This window comes from Aythya ferina (genome assembly GCF_964211825.1).
Source record: "Aythya ferina genome assembly, chromosome: 1".
In the NCBI taxonomy this organism is placed as follows: Eukaryota; Metazoa; Chordata; class Aves; order Anseriformes; family Anatidae; genus Aythya; species Aythya ferina.
Window position 1 is genome coordinate 31,787,799 of NC_140296.1, and position 20,422 is coordinate 31,808,220.

Sequence of the window (20,422 nt, forward strand, 5' to 3'; positions counted from 1 at the left end):
ATGCACACACACATGCACAAATATGTTATCGTATATACAGATTGTCATCAGCATCTAAAACAAAACACATTTCTTGTCTTTGCAACTTGTATTAGGCATATGATTTTAACGATGTAAGAATTCAGAAATCAAGTTTAATTATTAAAATTCATGGAGGAGAGGAAGAGGGAGAGGGAGAGGATCAAGATCAGTAAAGATGAATGCGCACCTTTTTCTGCTTGTTCAATGATCTGCCTTACAGCCTTCTTCAAGCTGTTTGCCCGAAGCATTAACTGTTCTCTTGGTTTGAAGAGTTTCTGGGTGGAAGACTTTGGAACACACTCTGCTAATTGCTCTTTACTTTCAGACAAGGATTCCTCACTTGAAAACTCCTCTCCTTCTTCTTCCACAATGTGGGGAGTGATGCCTGGGAGAATAGGAGCAGCCTGGGCTTCTGTGTGAAGAGCTTGGAGCAACAGGTCTAGCTTCTCATTTAACTCTGAACACTAAGACAAAGTGGAAGAGAACATGCATACACCAAATACCAGTGAACGTCAACATTTTGAGGAAATTAAGTATCATGTTATAGGACGGATCTAAATTCTCCATGTGGTATGATTTAAAGTTGTATCTACATGTCTGCGTAATTGTGTAAAATCTAAATCAGGTTCAACATTTTGTATATCAAATTATGAGTCAGTTTGCATGATTTTTTTGTAGACAGACCCTGCAACACCCAGCCAGTTTGCAGCAATTATATCCACAAAAGGTCTGACTAAAATAACACATTGTGTTAAACTCAGCCTGCCTCTTAATTAGGGTGCAGATTAGATTTTACACCTCTTTGGATGTCCAACACTACAGACAGAACTACCACAGATTTGTCCATACCAAACAATATAACAAATTATGAAATTATGGACATTCAGTACCCAAATTTGGACAAATGATGGGGACATGCCCAGCAGTTAGACTGAGAATACATATGACTGTTTTGTTGTTGTTGTTGTTGTTGTTTTGTTTTTGTTTTGTTTTGCTACACACCTGTACATTTAAGCAAGTGAATTGGCACTGAGGAAACACTGTCAAACATCTCTACCCCTCACCAAGCAGTACCTCTCTGTAAGTACACTGGAAAAGAGGAAATTTGCTGTGCTTAAAAGAAAGGAAACCAATACTGTTTTGCCCTGGCACAGTGAAAAAGAAGATACATTTTCTAAAATGTACACTGAATAGTACAGAAACGTGAATCATGAAGTAATTGCCATTTGGCAATGACATTTCCGGACTCTGGGATTATTAGTGATTTTGTTTTTTATTTTTCTTTTCAGCTCTTTAAGCTTTGTGCCTCAGACCAGATCCCTTCTGTCTTTTTCAATGTTTTTGCAACATGATTTCTGCAATTTGCATCTTGATCTGTTATTTTTAACATTATAATTTCTCTTCCCTTCATTCTCCCAGCATACATACAGTCCACTGTTTTCCTGTAGGTAACTTAATCCCTTTCAGACAAAAAGTAAGAATCCTAATGCAAAATATTTCCATTTTTCTCTATGTATGTTACTGTGTGTTTTATGAAGGCAAAAAAAAAATGTAAATAGAATTTATAGACCTTACATTGCAAAGATGATTTGGAAATAACTGTTCTATGCACTAAGAGAAGAATTTTACAGTCACTGGCTGAAATGTAAGCCAAGCTGGGTATCCTGAAGCCATTTAAAAATTAAACACCCACAGGAAACAAAAACGAAGAAAACAAAAACAAACAAACAAAACCCCCACACCTTTAACCCTGAGTCATAGTCTTACTTTAATGGCCATGGCATCAGCTTCATCTGCATTTTCCATTGGTTTTTCGTAAGTCTTCCCTATTTTGGCAACAAAGTCCTTTACAGTTTCACATAATATTCTTGGCAATAATAGGAGAGAGGAGAAATCAAATGAGATAAAATAAATATGTTTTGAATATTAAATTCTTATGGCAATTGATTTATATGCATACAGTTATACACCATTCGTGTTTTGAACTGTTTTCATACTTGCAAAGCAAATTACACTCTTCTCAAGAGCTTGCAAAATCAAAGTGATAAAACAAAAAACTGTCTCCCTTTTTATTTAAGCCTTTGCACACATTGTATTTAAGTTTGTCTCTTATTTCTAATAACTGAAATGAACATGACTAATATTATCAATTCCCATGTTTGTAAACCTTCCATACTACTGTTGTTAGTAAACTTGCATTCACTTTATTAACCTCAAACAGCCTTGCAAAATTCCCATCTGAAGATGAAGCCCATGGAGAAAATCTAATGACTTTAATGGAGTACTTCTGAGATGAAAACGGATGGCCACACGCATCCTACTGCCCAGCTCATACTGGTGAACCACAGCTGGCCCTCAGGCATGTCTACATAAACTGCAGGGGCTGAAATGAATTTTCATTGTGTAAATCAGAGGCAGACTTGGTTCTTATTACCTACACAGCAGACAGACAGCAACCTTACTAACAGTGTGGATAATTGGTTAGTACTGTTCATTTGGTTGAAATTTACTTTACATAATCTAAATAGTGAGATTTAACAAGATACAGACAGTTTAGGATTTGGAACAATAATAAAATTCTGCAGTGTAATTTTCAACCTACACTATGTATGATTTTTAAATGAAATTTTATTAACTTAAATAACTTAATAAAATTTTATTAACTTAAACAGAAGAAGAAAAAAAAAAGATGTAATGGCAGATGTATTTTTGAAGACTCTAGGAGGAAGTATACACAGAACACTTCTGATTTCAGATGATGTCCATGATTTACAGAGCAATTCTCTCTAATTTTTAAGTGTTTCAGGTTGCAGAAAAAATACCCTGTTTTCTAAGACCACTGTTTATTGAATTGATACAGACAGCTACAAAGCAACAAATTTGAAATTCTGCTTCTCAGTGGTGAAGCTGTTTGTCCTCTTAATTCCACAGATATGCATAAAATGAAACAAAAAAAAAATGTAACATGAAGTAGGCCACATATTTGCATTAGTAACAGTTCCATATTTAAGCTGCATGCTGATTTTGAGTGTATTAAAACAACTTAATATAATTTAAAAAAAAAAAAAAAAAAAAAAAAAAAAAAACACTAACATGTTTAGTATTAAGATATCCGTTACAATTTTACCATATAAAACTTTTGCAAGGAAAACATCCACTCAAAAGCATATAAATCAACATATATTAAGCCAAACCAGCTGGGCCAACCATGAGAAAATTGGGCTTATACAGAAGGTTATTATGGCTGTAATGTTTCACAGAGGATTTATCCCATACATTGTACATTAAAACAACCAACTCACTTGGCAGATGATATGACAACTGAGTGCTGATCAGAATTGAGAATTTTTGCAAGATGAGCAGCAACTGAATCCTCATAAGCAGATATCTGAAAACAGAGAGGAAAGAAGATTTCCATTTCCACACTTTTCAGCATTTTAACACCAACCATTGAGTTAAAACACCTCCAAAAATAGCAGGATTTCCATGGCAGATCTACAGCAAGGGCAAGCAGCTGGCAGTGCTGCTCCTCTATCTGCATACTATATTTTATATACCAATTTTTTAATATTCAAAATAACACTGTATCTGATAACTTGATTGACAACTCTCTTCCTCCTGTAGATGAAAGAGTAATTTATTTCTAGGCTAAAAATAGCCCATGAGATAGAAACAATCTACCTTCTTTTCAGATTTATAACATACTATATTATTATAATTGAATTCCCCTTTTTTCCAAAACAAGCAATTTTTCCCTGAAACTAAGCAACTTGTCTAAGAAGTCAAATATCTGTGGTTATAATCTTGAATTTTCTTTTTACTGTCAAATAGTAACTTACTCCCCACAGTAGACCTACTGACAAAGGCTGCAAAGTCTTTGATGTTATCAAAGACAATCTTTTAATGGTTAATGCCTGATTATTTTTTACAAAACTGTTTGAGAGAACAAAATCTGTGCATTTTCCTTCTCACCCCCAAGAATTGTAAGTTCTGTAATACTACAGAAAAGATTCAGAATGGATCAGAATCACATCTTCACACACTATATCCTGCCTCAAAATAGGCATGGATCCAGATCTCATTTTTAAGAGAAAATTCCAACCACATTCCAAAGTTAAAGTTAAAAATAACTGCAGCTCTGAAACCTTTTGATGGCTTCCTTTATGAATTTCTTAAAATCTCTTAGTGTGTTTTTGCCCTTGATACACATAGATACACATCTCTTTCTTTTATATTTAACAGGCTGATATACCAATTATACCATTTTTTTTTATTTTTTTTTTTTTTCCTTCTAGCTTTAGTTGTAGAATCAAGGGAAAAAAAGGAATACCTAAACACCTAATCTCTAAGAATGCTCATACTGATGTTTGAACGACAGTAGTCTCCTGGAACCAAATCAAGTGAAATAATTCTCTTGAAACTCAAGGAAAGAGAAGGAAAAGGATTGGACATATACTTTTATTTACTTTTTGAACCACCATTTAATACATTACATACTGTAAGGTTAATAATTATTTTCTTAAATATCATAAATTATGCAAAAAGCATTAAAATAGAAAACAAACAGGGTAATGAAAACTGCTTTCTCCAACTCAAAGTAATATATTGCAGAACCAATTTTCCAACAAGAGGTTTTGTATAACCATTTACTACTATTTTTAGGAGGGGATGTACATAATTTCAAAGCTGGAACTAATGAGAAAATGTTTTTTTTTTTTCTTTTTTTTTTGCACTTTATGAGATAAAGATACACTTGTAAATGTTAAGAGTCTTGCAACATTAGAGAAGATAAGGCCTCAAATCCACATTTCTGACACTGGAAACAAACAACAACCACATTAGAATCACAGACAGTGGAACTCCAATCTTTTTGCATCTCTATATCCAGCAAGCTGTCAAAGGTTATAACCTCCCTGCCAATTAAAACAGCCTGAATCATTAAATTATTCACGAACCTGCTGATTAATTATTGCTTCTCAAGTACTTTTGAGCTAAAGTTGATACGCGTTAAATTTCTCAGGAATATATTATTTTGTCATTTTAATCAGTCTTTCTATGCCAATTAATTTGATTAAAGCATCTTGCTCTCCCTCAAAATCGAATACTCATCAGATAGTACAAACACAAATCTAGTTTTAAAGATATACTGAGCTTTTCTTTGAGGTCACACATGATTTCAAGTTCTCCAAAAGAACAAAGAGAACATTAGGTGGTATCGCCTGATCTAACTCACTTGTATAAGCTCTCTCTTTCTTACAACAGTTTCTTTCTTTCAGAATAACAATCGCTGCCTTCAAAATGTTTTTCTCAAAGCTTATTCCAAATTCAAGGTAAGTAGAAAACATTTTGCTTTTTCAGTACATGTCTACAGGAAGATTTTCTTTGACTGCTCTGCTGAAGACTCTGTAGCTTTGTTCTTTTTTCACAAATAATACAGAACTAGAAACCCTAATTATTTGATACACATGCAGTGCAGATATGAATTCAATTGAGTTAGCAGATCAGAAAATATCTGTTTCTATTTTTTACACAAGTACGTCAATTATATGTCAAATATTGCCATCCCAACAGCTCAAAATTAACTACACAAAGAAAAAATAATCAAAAGTAAAACTTCACCTGGCATTCCTCTGACTCCTCTTCTGCAGTGACTGAAGGAATAGAAGGCTTTGCTGGTAATTTCAGTTCGTATGACATTATACTCCACCTACAAGGAACATAACAGCTTTTATGTTTCCAGATTATTAGAGTATTATCTTTTCTCCAACATATCAACAAAAAGCAAATTCATTGTCATACCACAGAATAACTTCTTAAACACAAACAAACAAACAAAAACTTACATTTTAGTTATAAGCTAAAAGAATATGGGTGAAATATTTAAAACCAATGACAATTTATTACTTTCGTTTTTTGTTAGTGATTTGATAATAAATCTTATTTATGAAGAAATCATGGGACATCCAATGAAGCTAATGGAGAATCCAGGTAAACATTTGCAGTATGAAAGAATTCATGCAAAATAACCATGGAAGTCGAAAGAAAATATATATAGTTCCTGCAGAAAAAGCCCTAATTTATCATCGGCTTTTCATCTCAACTACGGGGTGAAGGCATGAGAACAAAGCAAATGGTGAAGTATTTTCATTGACATATGTACTTTTTCCCCTGGTAAAGGACAGTACTCTACAGCATGGGTAGTATGAAAGTACTTATATCAACATCCTTCTAAGCATGCTGAAAAAAAAAAAAAAGAAATCACTGCAGATGGCCGTCGAAGCTAGTCTACTGCAGTTAGAGCAAAAAAGAATGACACTAAGCACTTTTCAGTACAGAAGAAGACAAACTTAATCTATGTGTACTCCAGAATGCCCATGCCAATAACTATTTCTAAAGATAAGTTACAAGCACTTTATTTATTTTGCTGTAAAATGGTCTAATAGCCTACAGAACTGCTTAAAATAAAAAATTACTTGTTTCTCTATGTAATTAAAAATAAATAAATAAGAAATCATTTGATAAGACTCAAGTTTTTTGTAACTAAAATAAGAACAGAAATACCCATGCAGGAAACTAACTGAGCAAGATACCAGCACACACGTATGTGCACTCATTCCAAAAGCAGAGCATTACATCTCTGTTAGAATGATACAACCACCAGCTTCTCAGACTCTTTTTAAAATCAGGATTGTTCCTTTGCTTTACAGATGGAAACAGTCTGCAATTACCATACAAAACCAGGAGCGGGAAGATCACAAATAGAAATAGCAATACTGGATCAAGCCAAAGATCCACTTAGCCCAGCTTCTTGTCTACAGCTGCTAGTGCCTCAGGCATACTAGAATGAAGAGACATCATGTGAATTGTCCTCACACCCAAGGAAACAAAGTTCAAGTATTTCCAAAATAAAGATGCTACCTTTAATAATGTTTAATATTATGCAAGAAGCATGTAAAACTACCCATAATGGTTTTGAATGGTTATGTGATTTCTTAATGCTTATACCTTCTACTAACGGAGAGTTATGCAGGTTCATCAGCAATAAAAAAAAAAAAAAAAAGTCTCCTTCTGTTCATCTTTGAGCAAAACAGTTGAGACTCATCAGCCACCCTCCCTCCTAAACTCTTAGTTTCAAACTCTTTGGTTTGAAATGGACAGTGAAGATCTGCCCCAATTGCTATTTCAATGTCCCTCATCTCTGCCCTCATACAGACATGGGTTTTTCAACATGGTCCTGGCAACCTGGATGTCCCTACTTGAGCAGATGACCAGATGGACCAGGAAGACCAGAAGACCTCCAGAGGTCCTTTCTGACCTTACCCATTCTGTGCTTCTGTGATTAAGTTTCTGTCCATTAAGATGAATTTAGACCATCTGAAAACCAAAAAAACGTAATTTGAATCTCATGGTAAGTCAAATATATACATATTTCAGTTTACCTGTCTAACATTTTTGTGCTGGCTCTTTCCAATTTCTCCAAAATCTGTGGAAGTTGCGTATCATCATCACAGGATCCTCCCCAACCAAGGACACGAGCAAGGTCATTTCCAGTACCAAGGGGTAACACTCCTAACTGACACTGAAACACAACACAGGAGCAAATCTACTATTGAAAACTAGAAACAAAAAGTGCAAACTCTTACAAATGTTTGTTATTTCAAGCAACTAATGTCAATCACATAGCTGATTTCTAAAGCTTGTAAATCAAAATGAGTAATCAAGGTAAAACTTACCCTGTTTACTTCCCAGAAATTTTTCATTTAACAGAACTGCTGAGTTTGGTCCGTATAAACACGAGAATAAGTCAGGTTAAGGAAGATTAAGCATACAAAAGTATAGTGAGTATAGTGAAGGAAATAAGTATACACACTTGCCTGTTTGTGCAAGCTGAGTTTATCAATTTCTGACAACACCCAACCCACGCTTCCATCTCCACCACATACAAGAATCCGGAAGTTGTCGAACTTCTGAAATAACCGCAAACTGGAGAGAAAATGTGGCCTGTTAGAATCAGCTATGTTTGTTACCGACAGACCAATTATACTAACGAACAACCATTAAATGAAAATAGGATACATGGCACCTTTATGGTGAGGCTTGTATTGTTCTGAGGTATGTGGATACAACCAACTACTGTAATAAACATATCTGCATCCCATCTATCACTGTATATTCCACTTTTACTGACTTTTCTGATAAATAACATGCAGAGTTTCACTTTTAAAAAATCCCCTTGATATTGTTTTCAGGATTTTATTATTATTATTCAAAGATTTTCTAAGCTTTGAAATGACAACTGCTCTGTGCTTCCTACTTAGGTCAGAAGCACAAGTCACCACCAGGAATTTTTCACAAGAAAAGGTTACGACACGACAACAGGATGTTCTCCACAATACAGGTAAGCTTTTGCCAACTTGTGACTAACAAAATGCAAGGACAGTCTGAGGCAATTATTACACACAAGGTGATGACAACAATGTAAAACAAATAATACCATGTTTCATATTAGATCCTTAAAGCAGTATCCTGCTCTCACTTCCTACAGCTCCTCATTCTATTCTACAATAAACAACACTCGTCACCAGTACAGAAAAGGAGGACAAGAAAGACAGAACAAGCAGAAAGGTGAGACACAGAGGAGAGGGGAATGAGATATGAAGAAACAGCCAAGAGGGAAAAACAACAGGGGTTTAAACTTAAACTGAATAAGTAAATAATAATAAAGAATTTGAGAGTGTTAACTTTTAAAATAACAAAAATAAATATATTTTTAATGCATGTTATTTTCCAGAATATGCATAACCTCAGAACTGTTTCTAAAAAGCAACATATTAAGATCACAAATTTTTGAAATATTCAGATTTTTCTAAAGAAAATAACGTCACTTGTACACAATAGGTAGATACCTACTCAGAACAAAAGATGCAGATATTTGAGGAAAAAATATAGATTCCAGAATTTCTACTACCCCTGAGAAAAGGGAGAAAGCCCCCTACAAATACACTCTCTCAACTATGTTTATTAGGTCAACTAGAAAAAAGAAGACATCATTCTATCTGATAAATAACTGCTAAGGACCTCTCTTTGGAAACTGATTGAGGAAAATATTTAAAAGCAACCAATCTGACCTATAATTACTGTGCAAATCCAACCAAAGTGAACGTCTTGAATCATACCAATTTCAGATAAAAGTATATGAAACAAGAGAGCTTTCAAACAGGCATATTTTTCAGATTGTCTCTCAAAAATTCTCTCGTTACGACAAGCCTTCCTTACTTTTATGTCATTATAATTACATGTACAAAATGTTAGCTGAAAGGGACTTAGATCAATCTCAAATTTAAATCATAATGGATTATAATGAAAAGAATATTACAACTTAGAGTTAATACATTTCTGTAACACAGTACTAACTATAAAAACCCACAGCTGTATTCCCCTATATTGTATTATTTGCCCACTGCTTTAACTTAATTTTTTTCTTTTACTATATCTTAATTTTTATAATGCAATCATAATTCTGCATCCATAAGATTACCAAAAATTGTGTTTCCAGTTGATGCTACTGATATTAATAGGCCACTTAACCATAAGGCTACTTATGAGTGGAATTAAGTTAGGCAACAGAAAAATGTACATGAATTTAATCTTCATGAATGTTCAAAGATGATTGGGTTGTAGACACCAATATGCAAATTTCACCTTTCTCTCTCCAACAATCTACTTTTAGATTTCGTAGAATGCCTAATGGTTTTAATTGTGGTCTTCACAGAATCACAGAATCATCTAGGTTGGAAGAGACCTCCAAGATCACCTAGTCCAACCTCTGACCTAACACTAACAAGTCCTCCACTAAACCATCTCACTAAGCTCTACATCTAAACGTCTTTTAAAGACCTCCAGGTCTTACTCCAAATACTGTGAGATGCTCATCTTCATGATCACTCTCATGTGTTGCCTAAATCATATTTTGAACATTGTTCTACAATGAAACAAGTTTAAATATATTCATGATCACCCATTGCAAATGAGTTTTCCTAAAACAAAAATGTTATCCTGCAATCCCTTCCACCACCAGAATTCGTACTAAGACTCTGTTAGCTATTACAAATTTTAAATAGGAAGATATTGGTGACAGAATTATAGCAATGAGGGGACAATACAATACTATACTTTGCACTATATTTCCTTGCAGAAAGGATTGCTCAAGATTTCCAAGGTCATTACCCTAAGTGAGGTCCTCCATTCATTAAATCGAACACCTGAGCTGGATTTAACGACTGTTTGAATCGACGAAGAAACTTTACTCCCTGATTGTCTCCACTCTTTGAGTTAACAAAAACTAAAAGAGGACTGGCACAGGATGGCGGGCATGTGGCTTTCCAGAAACCTGTGAACATAGTTAGAAAGAATGAAATAAATAAGGCTTTCTAATATGAACAACACAAAAAGAAATCATGGGAAAGAGGAAGAAAGGAATGAAAGACAAAAGGAGTACATCTTATCATGCATTACGTAAACACTAAACTGAAAAGTAGCCCTTTAAGGAAAACATAATTGCTCAAAATTTACCAGTTCATTTTTTCTCTCAAGTATTTTCAGTGCCTAGATTTAGTAAAATCCTGAAGACAATAGCTTTATTGTTTTTCTACAGTGAACAAGGTTAGCTTTTCAGAAGACTGCTCAAATCTCTTCTTCACAGATTATCACATAATTACATACAAATTTCAGTTGGAAATGTTTATTTTTTTTTTTTAATCTGATTTTTCTTTAACCTTACTGGGTTGAACTTGATTATCCAAGTCTGAACTTTCTAAGAATAAGTTATCATACTCAGTTGCTCTTTACATGAGATTTTTTTTCCAGGCTGAAGTTATACTATTGAATATAATAGAATTATTGAACAACAGACCTTCAGTTGTGATCCAAAGCTCATTAACATCAATGAAGGTCTTAACTGATTATAGCAGGCTCTCTGTAAGGCCCTCAGTAAATAGCACTAATGGACACTGCTGTCAGTAACATTACCACTTCATGGAAGTAGTGCTTTCTCATTAAAACCTGACATCATAGGTATAGGTGTTGACATTTACCTCAGGCAATATTAAAATAACTATGCCATTTTTATTGCCTAGAACAAATAGTAAAGCTACATATAAAAATCGTTTTTAAAGGATGCTACTATAATTTCATATTACAATAATGCATTATTTAAAATAAGGTTTGTTTAATTTGTTCAAGTGTAAGGAAAAATACTTTCACATATGAAACCTTCTTAGCATGAATGATAGATAGCAGCATGATGCTCTGGTCTGAGACCCCAAAGAGCGAGTAAATAGAAAAGACTACATATATACAATATAAACAATGACTTTTATCAGCTTCATACAATAAAAGTCATTAAACTGTTTTAAAGTTGTTGGTCTACATTTGTCATCAACAGGAACTATAAAAAGAAAGCTGTTAGATTTTGTGATAGTCCATATTAATTCCACTCCCTGCCTTCAAATACAGTCTCCTACTGCTCATGTATCTCTACCGTGAGCCACAAAAGAGTATGTCTGAGTTGTAAAGATTTGCTGGGTTTCTTTATCAGTGTGTTGCAGGATTCTTACACTGCTTATACTTAAAAAAAAAAAAAAAAAAAAAAAAAGAATAAAAATAAATAAATCAGAGAGACCATATAACCAATTCTGCTCTTTAGCCTGGTAAGACAGCTTTTGGATCTGAGCCATTCAGCTAGCTTACTTTAGCCAGCATTTAGCATAAAGCAAAGTTATCCAGAATTTGAGAGCTCGTTCTGCAAGTGATGCATGTCAGGTAGGCATCGGACCACTTTGTCTAAAGACTCTGATCATTCAGTTGAAAAGTTTCCAAGAGTCATAAATAAAAATGGGGAAAAAAATATCTAGTGGGGTAACTTTCAAAAGCATTTTTAAGATCTTGTTGGTTAAATTACCCTCTAAAAAGCTATATGAAAATTCTACTATTCTCTAAATTTGAAGACTGCATTCGATTTTAGGCTTCTTTAGTTATACAGATATGTCTAGACACTGCAAGTCCAGAGCTACCACTGAACACACTACAATACTACGTACCATCAGAGTCTATACTGTTTAGTGCTGTTGGAGGTATGATCGATACCTTACATTGGCCGAGTGGACATTTACGAGGATACAGGTCTTTACAGGCAGTGTGAACCTAAAAAAGAAAGAAAAAATGATTTCCCTACGCTACAGTGGAATTTCTGGATGAAACTATAATTGATACAGTATCTATGTAATAATAACACATAAAACATTTAGGTGTAGATTGAAGAGTGGAATTGCACAAAAACATATGAGCATTCAACCACAGAGGCTGGTTACTTGTTCCACAGGATTTAAGTTTGGAGAACTTCATCTTTGGCTACCCCTATAGCAGGTGTGAACTGTCCTTTCAAGAGAATCACTTACCTCCATCCCCTAGCAAGTTAGGACCAAATTCCCAGCAGCCAGCATCTGTGCTGAGGGGAGAAGGCACCCTGTACACATGCAAAGCTACAGCTCTATATTTGCCCAGTCCACTTGCATATTCTGGAAGATCTATTGCAGGAAAGCTAGCATAGATATCAAGCTAGACAAACCAGCTAGAGGTATAGCTGGTGTCCCATAAATTGTGTTTTGTATTGGCCTCTTCCATAATTACTACAAAACCAGACACATGCAGAGTGTGCTGCACATCACCTACATTTCAAATCACCTGGATTTGAAATTAATCTCTGGAGATGTCAATAACTTTCCACTGCCTATACACAGATTTAGACATTTATATGCCGAAAGCCTCAACAATAAAAAGTCTGCTGGCTTTCCACTTCTATACTCTAGCATATATATGCTAACACATACTCTAGCATTCTTTTTAGATGAGCTAAAAAAAAATAAAGAATAAAATATATTTTGGGGAAAGAGCAACTGTACATTACAGAATTTCAATGAGCAACCTACAGACCATACTGAAGAAGAGAACTTCACGAGTCCTGCAGTAATATTTTTAAAGATGAATGCAAATTATCCCTTATAAAAGAGACATGAAAGTTAACATATGATTATCAAGCATATAGAACAGGCAGCAGAACCTTCAGTTATCAGTTAGGAGAAGGCAGAGAAACCACTTTGGATGTCAACACCTTTTAAAGAAAAGCTGCATCTGTGGGTGTATTAAAAATTAAACAAAGCAAGTACGACAGTCATGAGGAACGATGAACGTTAGAGGGACCTGAGTTTGCACAAGCTGCCCACTCCTTCTTAATCCAAAAGCAAGGTTATGAAATGAAAAAGAAAAAAAAATGGCAAGGTATAAAGCTGGCAGAATCTTAGGCACTTGGATGTGGGTTCATTGCACCTACCATAGCTTTACACCAAAGGCACTTCCAATCTTGCAGGCGTAAAACACTGCCACAGGTCTTGTCGCAGACTGCACATTTGGCACTGACAGGCAAATTACCCTCTAACCACTGGTGAGGCATAGCTATCTGTGAAGAAGTAGTCACAAAAGTTAAATACTCAGAAATAGAAATTGCAGGCTTTTGTGTCTCAGTTACAGGTGGATTTTAGCTACTTCCCATAGCTCTTCCCTTTCATCAAAAAAGCAGGTGCAGCAAACCAGCACGAGTGACACCAATTCTTGCAAGGCAACTGCTGTCAAGGTAGCCTATGGTGTTGTTCACATGCTAGGCAGAAAATGTGACATCTGAAGAAGGGATAGACATCTCACTCAACTATTCATGGCACTGTAGTAGTAACTAACCACAAAACAAACAGTTAAATCTAGAGACTCCCTAAAATAAATAAGTACCCATTCACTTAATGCTGAGTACTTAGCACAAACCAATCAAAATAACTAAAACTCAGAATGGGCAGGACAGCAGAGTATATCTGTGGCTTTATGTACCACCTCAGTCATCCACAACTGATATGTCTCATCTCTGTAAGCAGTCCCTAAACAGAGTACAAAGCTTTTCTCAGTGCACTCACCATTATAATTTATAGAGAATAGCTATCGATAAGGAGGACACAAAACAGATTGTCAAAAGAGACCAGTAATGGCATAAAATACCACCTTTGCATAAGAGCAATTAGAAATTCTCGAAGCAGTTCTCCAGCTTCAGAGTTTCTCTGCACGGGGTCTTTAAAATCTTGTACCACAGGGACAATTGAGAGTCCACAGATACTAAACTTGTAAGACAGAAATATAACTTTTTTGTTTTAAATACCATGTTAATTTTTGAAAAGCATTCAGGAATACATACCATTAACTTCACTGGGTCTCATGACAACATTTCTATGCTTAGCCATTTTTTTTCCATTAAGAAGAAACAGCTGTTGGAAAGTACTGTAAATAACAGTAGTACTTACACCATCTTCATCTTCAATGATATCTTTTCCAATGGAGGCTAATGTAGTCCATTTGCAGTTATTTGTTGCTCTGACAGCACATCTTTTATGTGCTTTAAACTTACACACTGTAATACACACACAAACGTGAACTATGTTATTTGTAGTATTTCAGTGATACATATCTTAGAAAAATAAATATATTCCATAAAACAGCCAAGCACATGTTACTTAGTGTTGCACACAAACTAACTAAAAGAAAATTCACTTTATAATCACTCCAGTTTATAATCACTAAACTGGATTTAGGGGTAACAGATCCTGTATGCAGCCTTTGCAGTTTTTCATAAACCTTTTGAAAGAGTTCAACAGTTGCAGACCTTCAGGGCTGCAACCTTACAGCTGAGTAATTAGCCAGGCTAAGAGCATCTGCTAGAAAAATGGCTAGAAAATTCAGCAGCTGAGAAATACCCTGTTTTGTTTGCTTAGCTGTAGCCCATCTTAACTGTGTCCTCAGATTCACATCAGTCCCCATATTTCAGGTGCAATGCAATGTATAATATACCTCTAATATGCCTTTCTGCTTTTGCATTTTCTATTCCTGGAGTGACACAACTCAGATATCTGGTTTAAATTTACAGGATGTAGCAGGAGAGTGTCTTAGAGATGAGTTTTGCTTCAGGAGCTCTGCTTCTTTGGTTAAAGTATCCTGATTCCTTTTACACACTGTACTATGCTGGTTTTCCCAGACGCTGAGAAAGTGAAGGATTAGGTGATGATCTATTTATTCAGGCAACTAGTGGTTACAGTACTTTCCAAGAGGTTACAGTAAGTGAGGAAGAGCCTGACTTCTTACAGGATTATTTATGAAAAATGCACTAATGGTAATAATCAGCTCAGACATCTAATACTGGCAGACAATCTAATAACTATTTGTATTTTGTTCAATTTAATTAGTATCACTATTTAATTATATCACTCTACACCAAGCAGACTGACGCACACAACTGTGGGTACTTCTCTTATTGGAAGTGCATGAGATCATTCTATTTGGAATGCATTATATAAATTATTTTGGCAAAGATCATTAAAGGTTTATGAGAACTAGCCAGCAGACCAGAAGTGGTAGTCTTTTTTTTCTAACAAATATTTGACAGGAAACTATCAAAAGGTTTGGCCCATCACTTGTCTACCATTAAAAACATTAAGCCATGGTACAAAAGGTCTTGTGAATCATAAATTTCTCATTTTAATTCCACTGATCCATTGCCAGATCAATTTAAAAAGTGAACAGAAACTATGGAAGCAACATTTGACAGCCATTATCTGTATTCTGGGAGATGTGTGACAGTATGCGTTTAGTTCAAAGAAAGAAAAGGAAACAGAAGAAGGAGTATTGCTGCTTTACAGCAACTCCCCTGGTCATTTTAAAAAGCAGTGTTCACTGACTTAAAGTGAGCAAATATCTCATTTTCCTCAACTAACAGGATAGGCTCACATTTTCAAAATAGCTCGGCATCATATTGTTGTGAGTTTGCCAATGCAAGCTGGTTCCACATGTCTAAACTCAGCTGTCAGAGAAGCGCAGAAACAGAAGCTACATTTTCAAATGTGTTGGGCCTTTAGCAGTTTTGCCACTTGAATGTTTTGGAGAAGAGATGCCATCAAATTCAGCCTTGAACTCACAAATGATATGCATTTGTCTTTGCTGTGCAGATCAAAATAGAACACATCAGGGATGAAGGGCGGTAGGAAAATCCAAATGACTAAGGCATGCAAAAATAACAGAATTTTAAAATCTTCTTGAGCTACCCTTCAAATAGGCCTCAGTGCCCTGTATTTACCTTCTGCCCTCTCAGCCACCAAAAGGATGTGAAGACCTGCAGCAAGTCACTTTATGGACAATATTCTGTCAAGAGACAGCTAAAGATCGCTTTGTGGGCACAATATAATTTAACAAATCTCAAAGCAGACTTTCTGTAAGTCACCCCCTGCAGTCCCAGTATCATCTAACAACAGTTCAAATTATTTTGAGCATTGAACAAACATTACTAGAAACAACACTCTTAAGACATAAATTAAATTTTCCATCAAAACACACCGTGGAACAGAAAAGAGTATAAGGGAAATTTTAAGTCAAACCTCAACCTTAGTTACCACTAGCCCCTATTGTCTTTTGTCTCAGATGATATTGGATTCCATTCACAAATTTGTCTTATATCTGAAATCTTTTGGAAATATGTGATGTTGCTAAGCCACTGCTTTGCCAATAAAATTTAAATTATGAGAAAAAAAAAAAAAAAAAAAAAAAAAAAAAAACAACCAACAGTCAATCCAAATCTAGACTATTTGTAGAACATTATTTTAAATTTTAATTTCCTGTGTAAATGTTTCTAGCTGGAATATAAAGTTGATCTCTCCGAAAGCCAACCAACAGAATGCAACAGAATGACTTAATTAGCAAACAGTTGTCACAGTTACACCAACATCTGCTGTCAGAGAGTGATTGAATCTGCAGCTATTATTATCCATAATGAAGAAAAGTCAACATTGTTGAATGTCATCAAATAAGCTCTTGCATTCAAAACATAGATCTTTGCTATAAAATACTTCTGCCTCAAAGGCCTTTCATTCTATCCACCCATCAATACGACTACACTAAGGATAAGACATTGAGTGTCCCGCCAACCTTACCACTCTAACACCTATTTTTTGAGTACTGTCTTCTGTATTCTTCAAAGAACAAGACACCCAGGCTGTTCTTTACCAGCTTCAAAGGCCAAATCCAAAGTTTTGAAATTGATCTGACGACCCCTGAGTTTACATTGTCCAGACAGAAGGATTTGTCTTGGGGTATTCCAAGAAACCTGCTGTTTTGTTTCCAAGAATACTATCACACACAGGATCGACAAACCACAGTGAAAATGGAGTGACTTGAATGAAAACAACCTAACCACTCCAATTTGCAGTCTATGCCTATGTTTTATAGGATAAAATTCAGTAGTTTCTTGGTAGCTTTTAGTATTTTCATTCCAGTAACTAAGTTAATTTATACTTCTAAAAATACTAAAAATACTTGCTAAAAATACTTGCATTACAAAGATAAGGACTATAAAATCAAGTTAGTCATGCAACTTTAATTTAGTTTCCATATGCATGTGTGAAATCTTCAGTTACTTGATAATACTCTTTTTGAGAAGAGGACCCTCATTGCCTCATGAATGGATGGTTCTTGATAAGTATGCACCTGTGCCGTACTCTGATTCGTAGTAATATTCAACAGGTATTTGCCTCATTTACCAAAAGCTAGCAAAATACTGTTTTTTAGACACAAATATTCATTTCTTCCTGGTCTTTTTTTTTTTTTTCTTTTTTAATTATTGTATTCAGCATGAAAATTTTTGAAAAAATGCATCTTTGTTTTCTCTGTACTGGGCAAATATGGGTTTGATTTAATACCCATTTTAACAAAGGGGTAAGTGAAGCATACAGAGATAAAGGACAATGTTGTCCACTAATTTGCGGTATCAAAAAGGCAACAAAGACCTGTTTTTTCAATACTATATATTTTGTATCGTCTCTTCAAAATGCAGCTTTAATTGATTTCTGCAGTTAAAAACACTCAACACTTCTATGATACAGGCCCAGATTATCAATCTAGTTGCCCAGAGAACAAACGAGTAACTATGGATTCGATCAAAAATATGAGTTAAGTGATTTTCCCAGGATTGCAAAGGGGTACAGTGTGATACAAAGTCACAGAATAGTTTTCTATTATAGTCTAAGTCTTTAACTACTAACATCTTTTCTCTTCCAGGTGGCTGCACTCACTATTCATTCTACAGTCTTTGAAAAAAATGTGGCAAAAATCCTGGAGACAATGACTTCCCAACCAGTATATGTGCAATGCCCTGAGCAACGGTTAAGAGGATGAGAGTTTTGTGTGCAAAAAAATGCAGTTGTAATGAAAAAAGATCAAGTGCACAAAGTGCATTTGCTGAGAAAATTTAATCCTACTATTTCCTTATTGCTTGACTTTATGATCCTAAACTGTTCTTTCGACATTGTTTTGTCTGTGCAATTCATCACAGTAGAAAGCATCTCATTTAAACTGCAATTTCCATCTTATTAGGAATACTCAGTCATCAAGACTCAGTCATGATAACGAAAACACAACATAGAGAAATACATCTTTGAGAATAATCAAAAAGGCTGCATTCACTGTCAATGACTTGTATAGAAATGCAGTATTAATACAGAGAAATTGAGGCTAAAGAGCTTTGAAAGAGCTTCTGTAGATAGCGATCTGTAGATCTTTAGGATTCTCTGTCTAAATATTCAATACATCTCCATATTTCCTGACAACCTCTTAGACTGATTCCTGAGCATATAGCAAGCTAAATTCTGAATAAGAGAAATATCTGAGGAGCATAAAGAACAAAAGCCTTACTATTTATTCAGCTTGTTTGTGACAATTTCCAAAGCAAGATAAAAATATACAATTTCGCTGTCCTACTAAAGATTGTGGATTAATGTAGGGGAGATCATTCCTTTAGAGTTAGCTAGAGGAAAATCTTCATTTATCAATACCACACACAAAACCCACTTAAAAGTATATTATCTTTTGAGAAGACACAGAAGAAGAAACCAGTGGGAGGAATAGCACTGTACAATTGCATACAATTAACTTTTTTAAAAGTCAACTCCTTTTTGAGCAGTAAAAAGAATGCAGCATGGTTTGATATATATTTATGCCTTTATTGTGACATTTCATATCAATTCTTTGACTTCTAAAGAGATGCAAGTTCACACTATAGTTGTTCCCCTAGCAAAGGCATTAACATGCCCCCTTTTCCAACACTAGCTTTCACAAAACTAACAGAAGTATCCTCAGGGTGCCTGCATTTAATTTGGTCAATCTTTGACAAAGGTTACTGGCAGAGGAGGGGTCCCCCAAAAAAGGCACTAGCTTAGTCCCAAAATAAATGAGGCTTGTCCTATCAGGCTAAAAAACCAATTCTGTAGTACTATTGGAGACCAGCAGGTCTAAGAGAATAAAATATTACAGGAGTAATCTTCTGAAATATCGTGAGCTGCAGAATATCAGCAAAGGGATTTATTTTTATTTTTGCCTACAGCTAGCAGTCCAGAATCAGACCACAAAGAGTACAAAGGCTCTAAGCTACTTTGAAGATAACTTGGTGTGCCAGTAACCCAAACCACTGAAAGGAGGAAGAGTTCCAATATCTCCTGAGAAGAAGCTTCTCATGCTTCTTAATACATGAGATAATAGAGAAGCTTGGGATCAACGACCACACAAATAATTGAATTTAGTATAGATATAAATGGATTCCCTGAGTAAAGCAGCACTGGAGGCTTCAGATGTCAGGCATGAATATTTAAACATTTTTTTTTAAAGCTGCAGTGAGAAAAAGTAGAACAGAACACGTCTGGGGAATGTGAAGACTCCATACCTACACTACATCATCTCTTTAAACAGTATACATTGCTAACTCGGGATAAGTCAAAAAATAAATGGTAAAATGCATTAGAAGTGCAGATGACAGAAGCAAGTAAATACGAGCCCAGTCACATCAGAATTTCAAAGAAAGAACTTGTATTAAACCAATGTACACTTTTTACATGAAGATATTAAGGATGATTACCATGGCTTTTTACAGAATGGGGGACAAAGTAAGAGTATTTCAGTACAAAAGTCAACCTGCAACTGGTTTAGATTAGATGCATAAGTGAAGTGCTTCTTTTATTTAAAAAAAAATAACGAGGGAAAAAAAATACATATAAACTAGTAGCTAAAGAGTAAGAAGAGGTAAACTTCTTTACAGGTAAATGAATATTATATCTACATTTAAACCAATCTAGATCATATATGTTTATGAAACCGAGACAGAGGAAGCTAATCCAGTCTACCATTAATAGTCATTTGTAAAAAAAAAAATAAAATGGTGAAAGATCAATTGGCACCAGAAATGTGGATAAAAGTAGCATTAGTTTGTAATACATTA

At 34.9% G+C, this 20,422-nt stretch overlaps 1 protein-coding gene across 7 annotated transcripts in view; it reads right to left on the reverse strand.

Moving 5' to 3' along the window:
- Window positions 1-20,422, reverse strand: part of DGKH (diacylglycerol kinase eta) — a 173,618-nt gene that overhangs the window by 43,751 nt on the left and 109,445 nt on the right. For all 7 annotated transcript variants that reach the window (XM_084530251.1, XM_084530250.1, XM_084530252.1 and 4 more), the window contains 10 exons: window positions 14,418-14,524; window positions 13,409-13,534; window positions 12,120-12,222; window positions 10,249-10,411; window positions 7,896-8,004; window positions 7,461-7,600; window positions 5,641-5,728; window positions 3,324-3,409; window positions 1,789-1,888; window positions 209-485 (listed from right to left, as the gene is read on the reverse strand). In XM_084530251.1, the coding sequence (XP_084386377.1) occupies window positions 209-485; window positions 1,789-1,888; window positions 3,324-3,409; window positions 5,641-5,728; window positions 7,461-7,600; window positions 7,896-8,004; window positions 10,249-10,411; window positions 12,120-12,222; window positions 13,409-13,534; window positions 14,418-14,524 (1,299 nt within the window). The remainder of the gene's footprint in view (window positions 1-208; window positions 486-1,788; window positions 1,889-3,323; window positions 3,410-5,640; window positions 5,729-7,460; window positions 7,601-7,895; window positions 8,005-10,248; window positions 10,412-12,119; window positions 12,223-13,408; window positions 13,535-14,417; window positions 14,525-20,422) is intronic.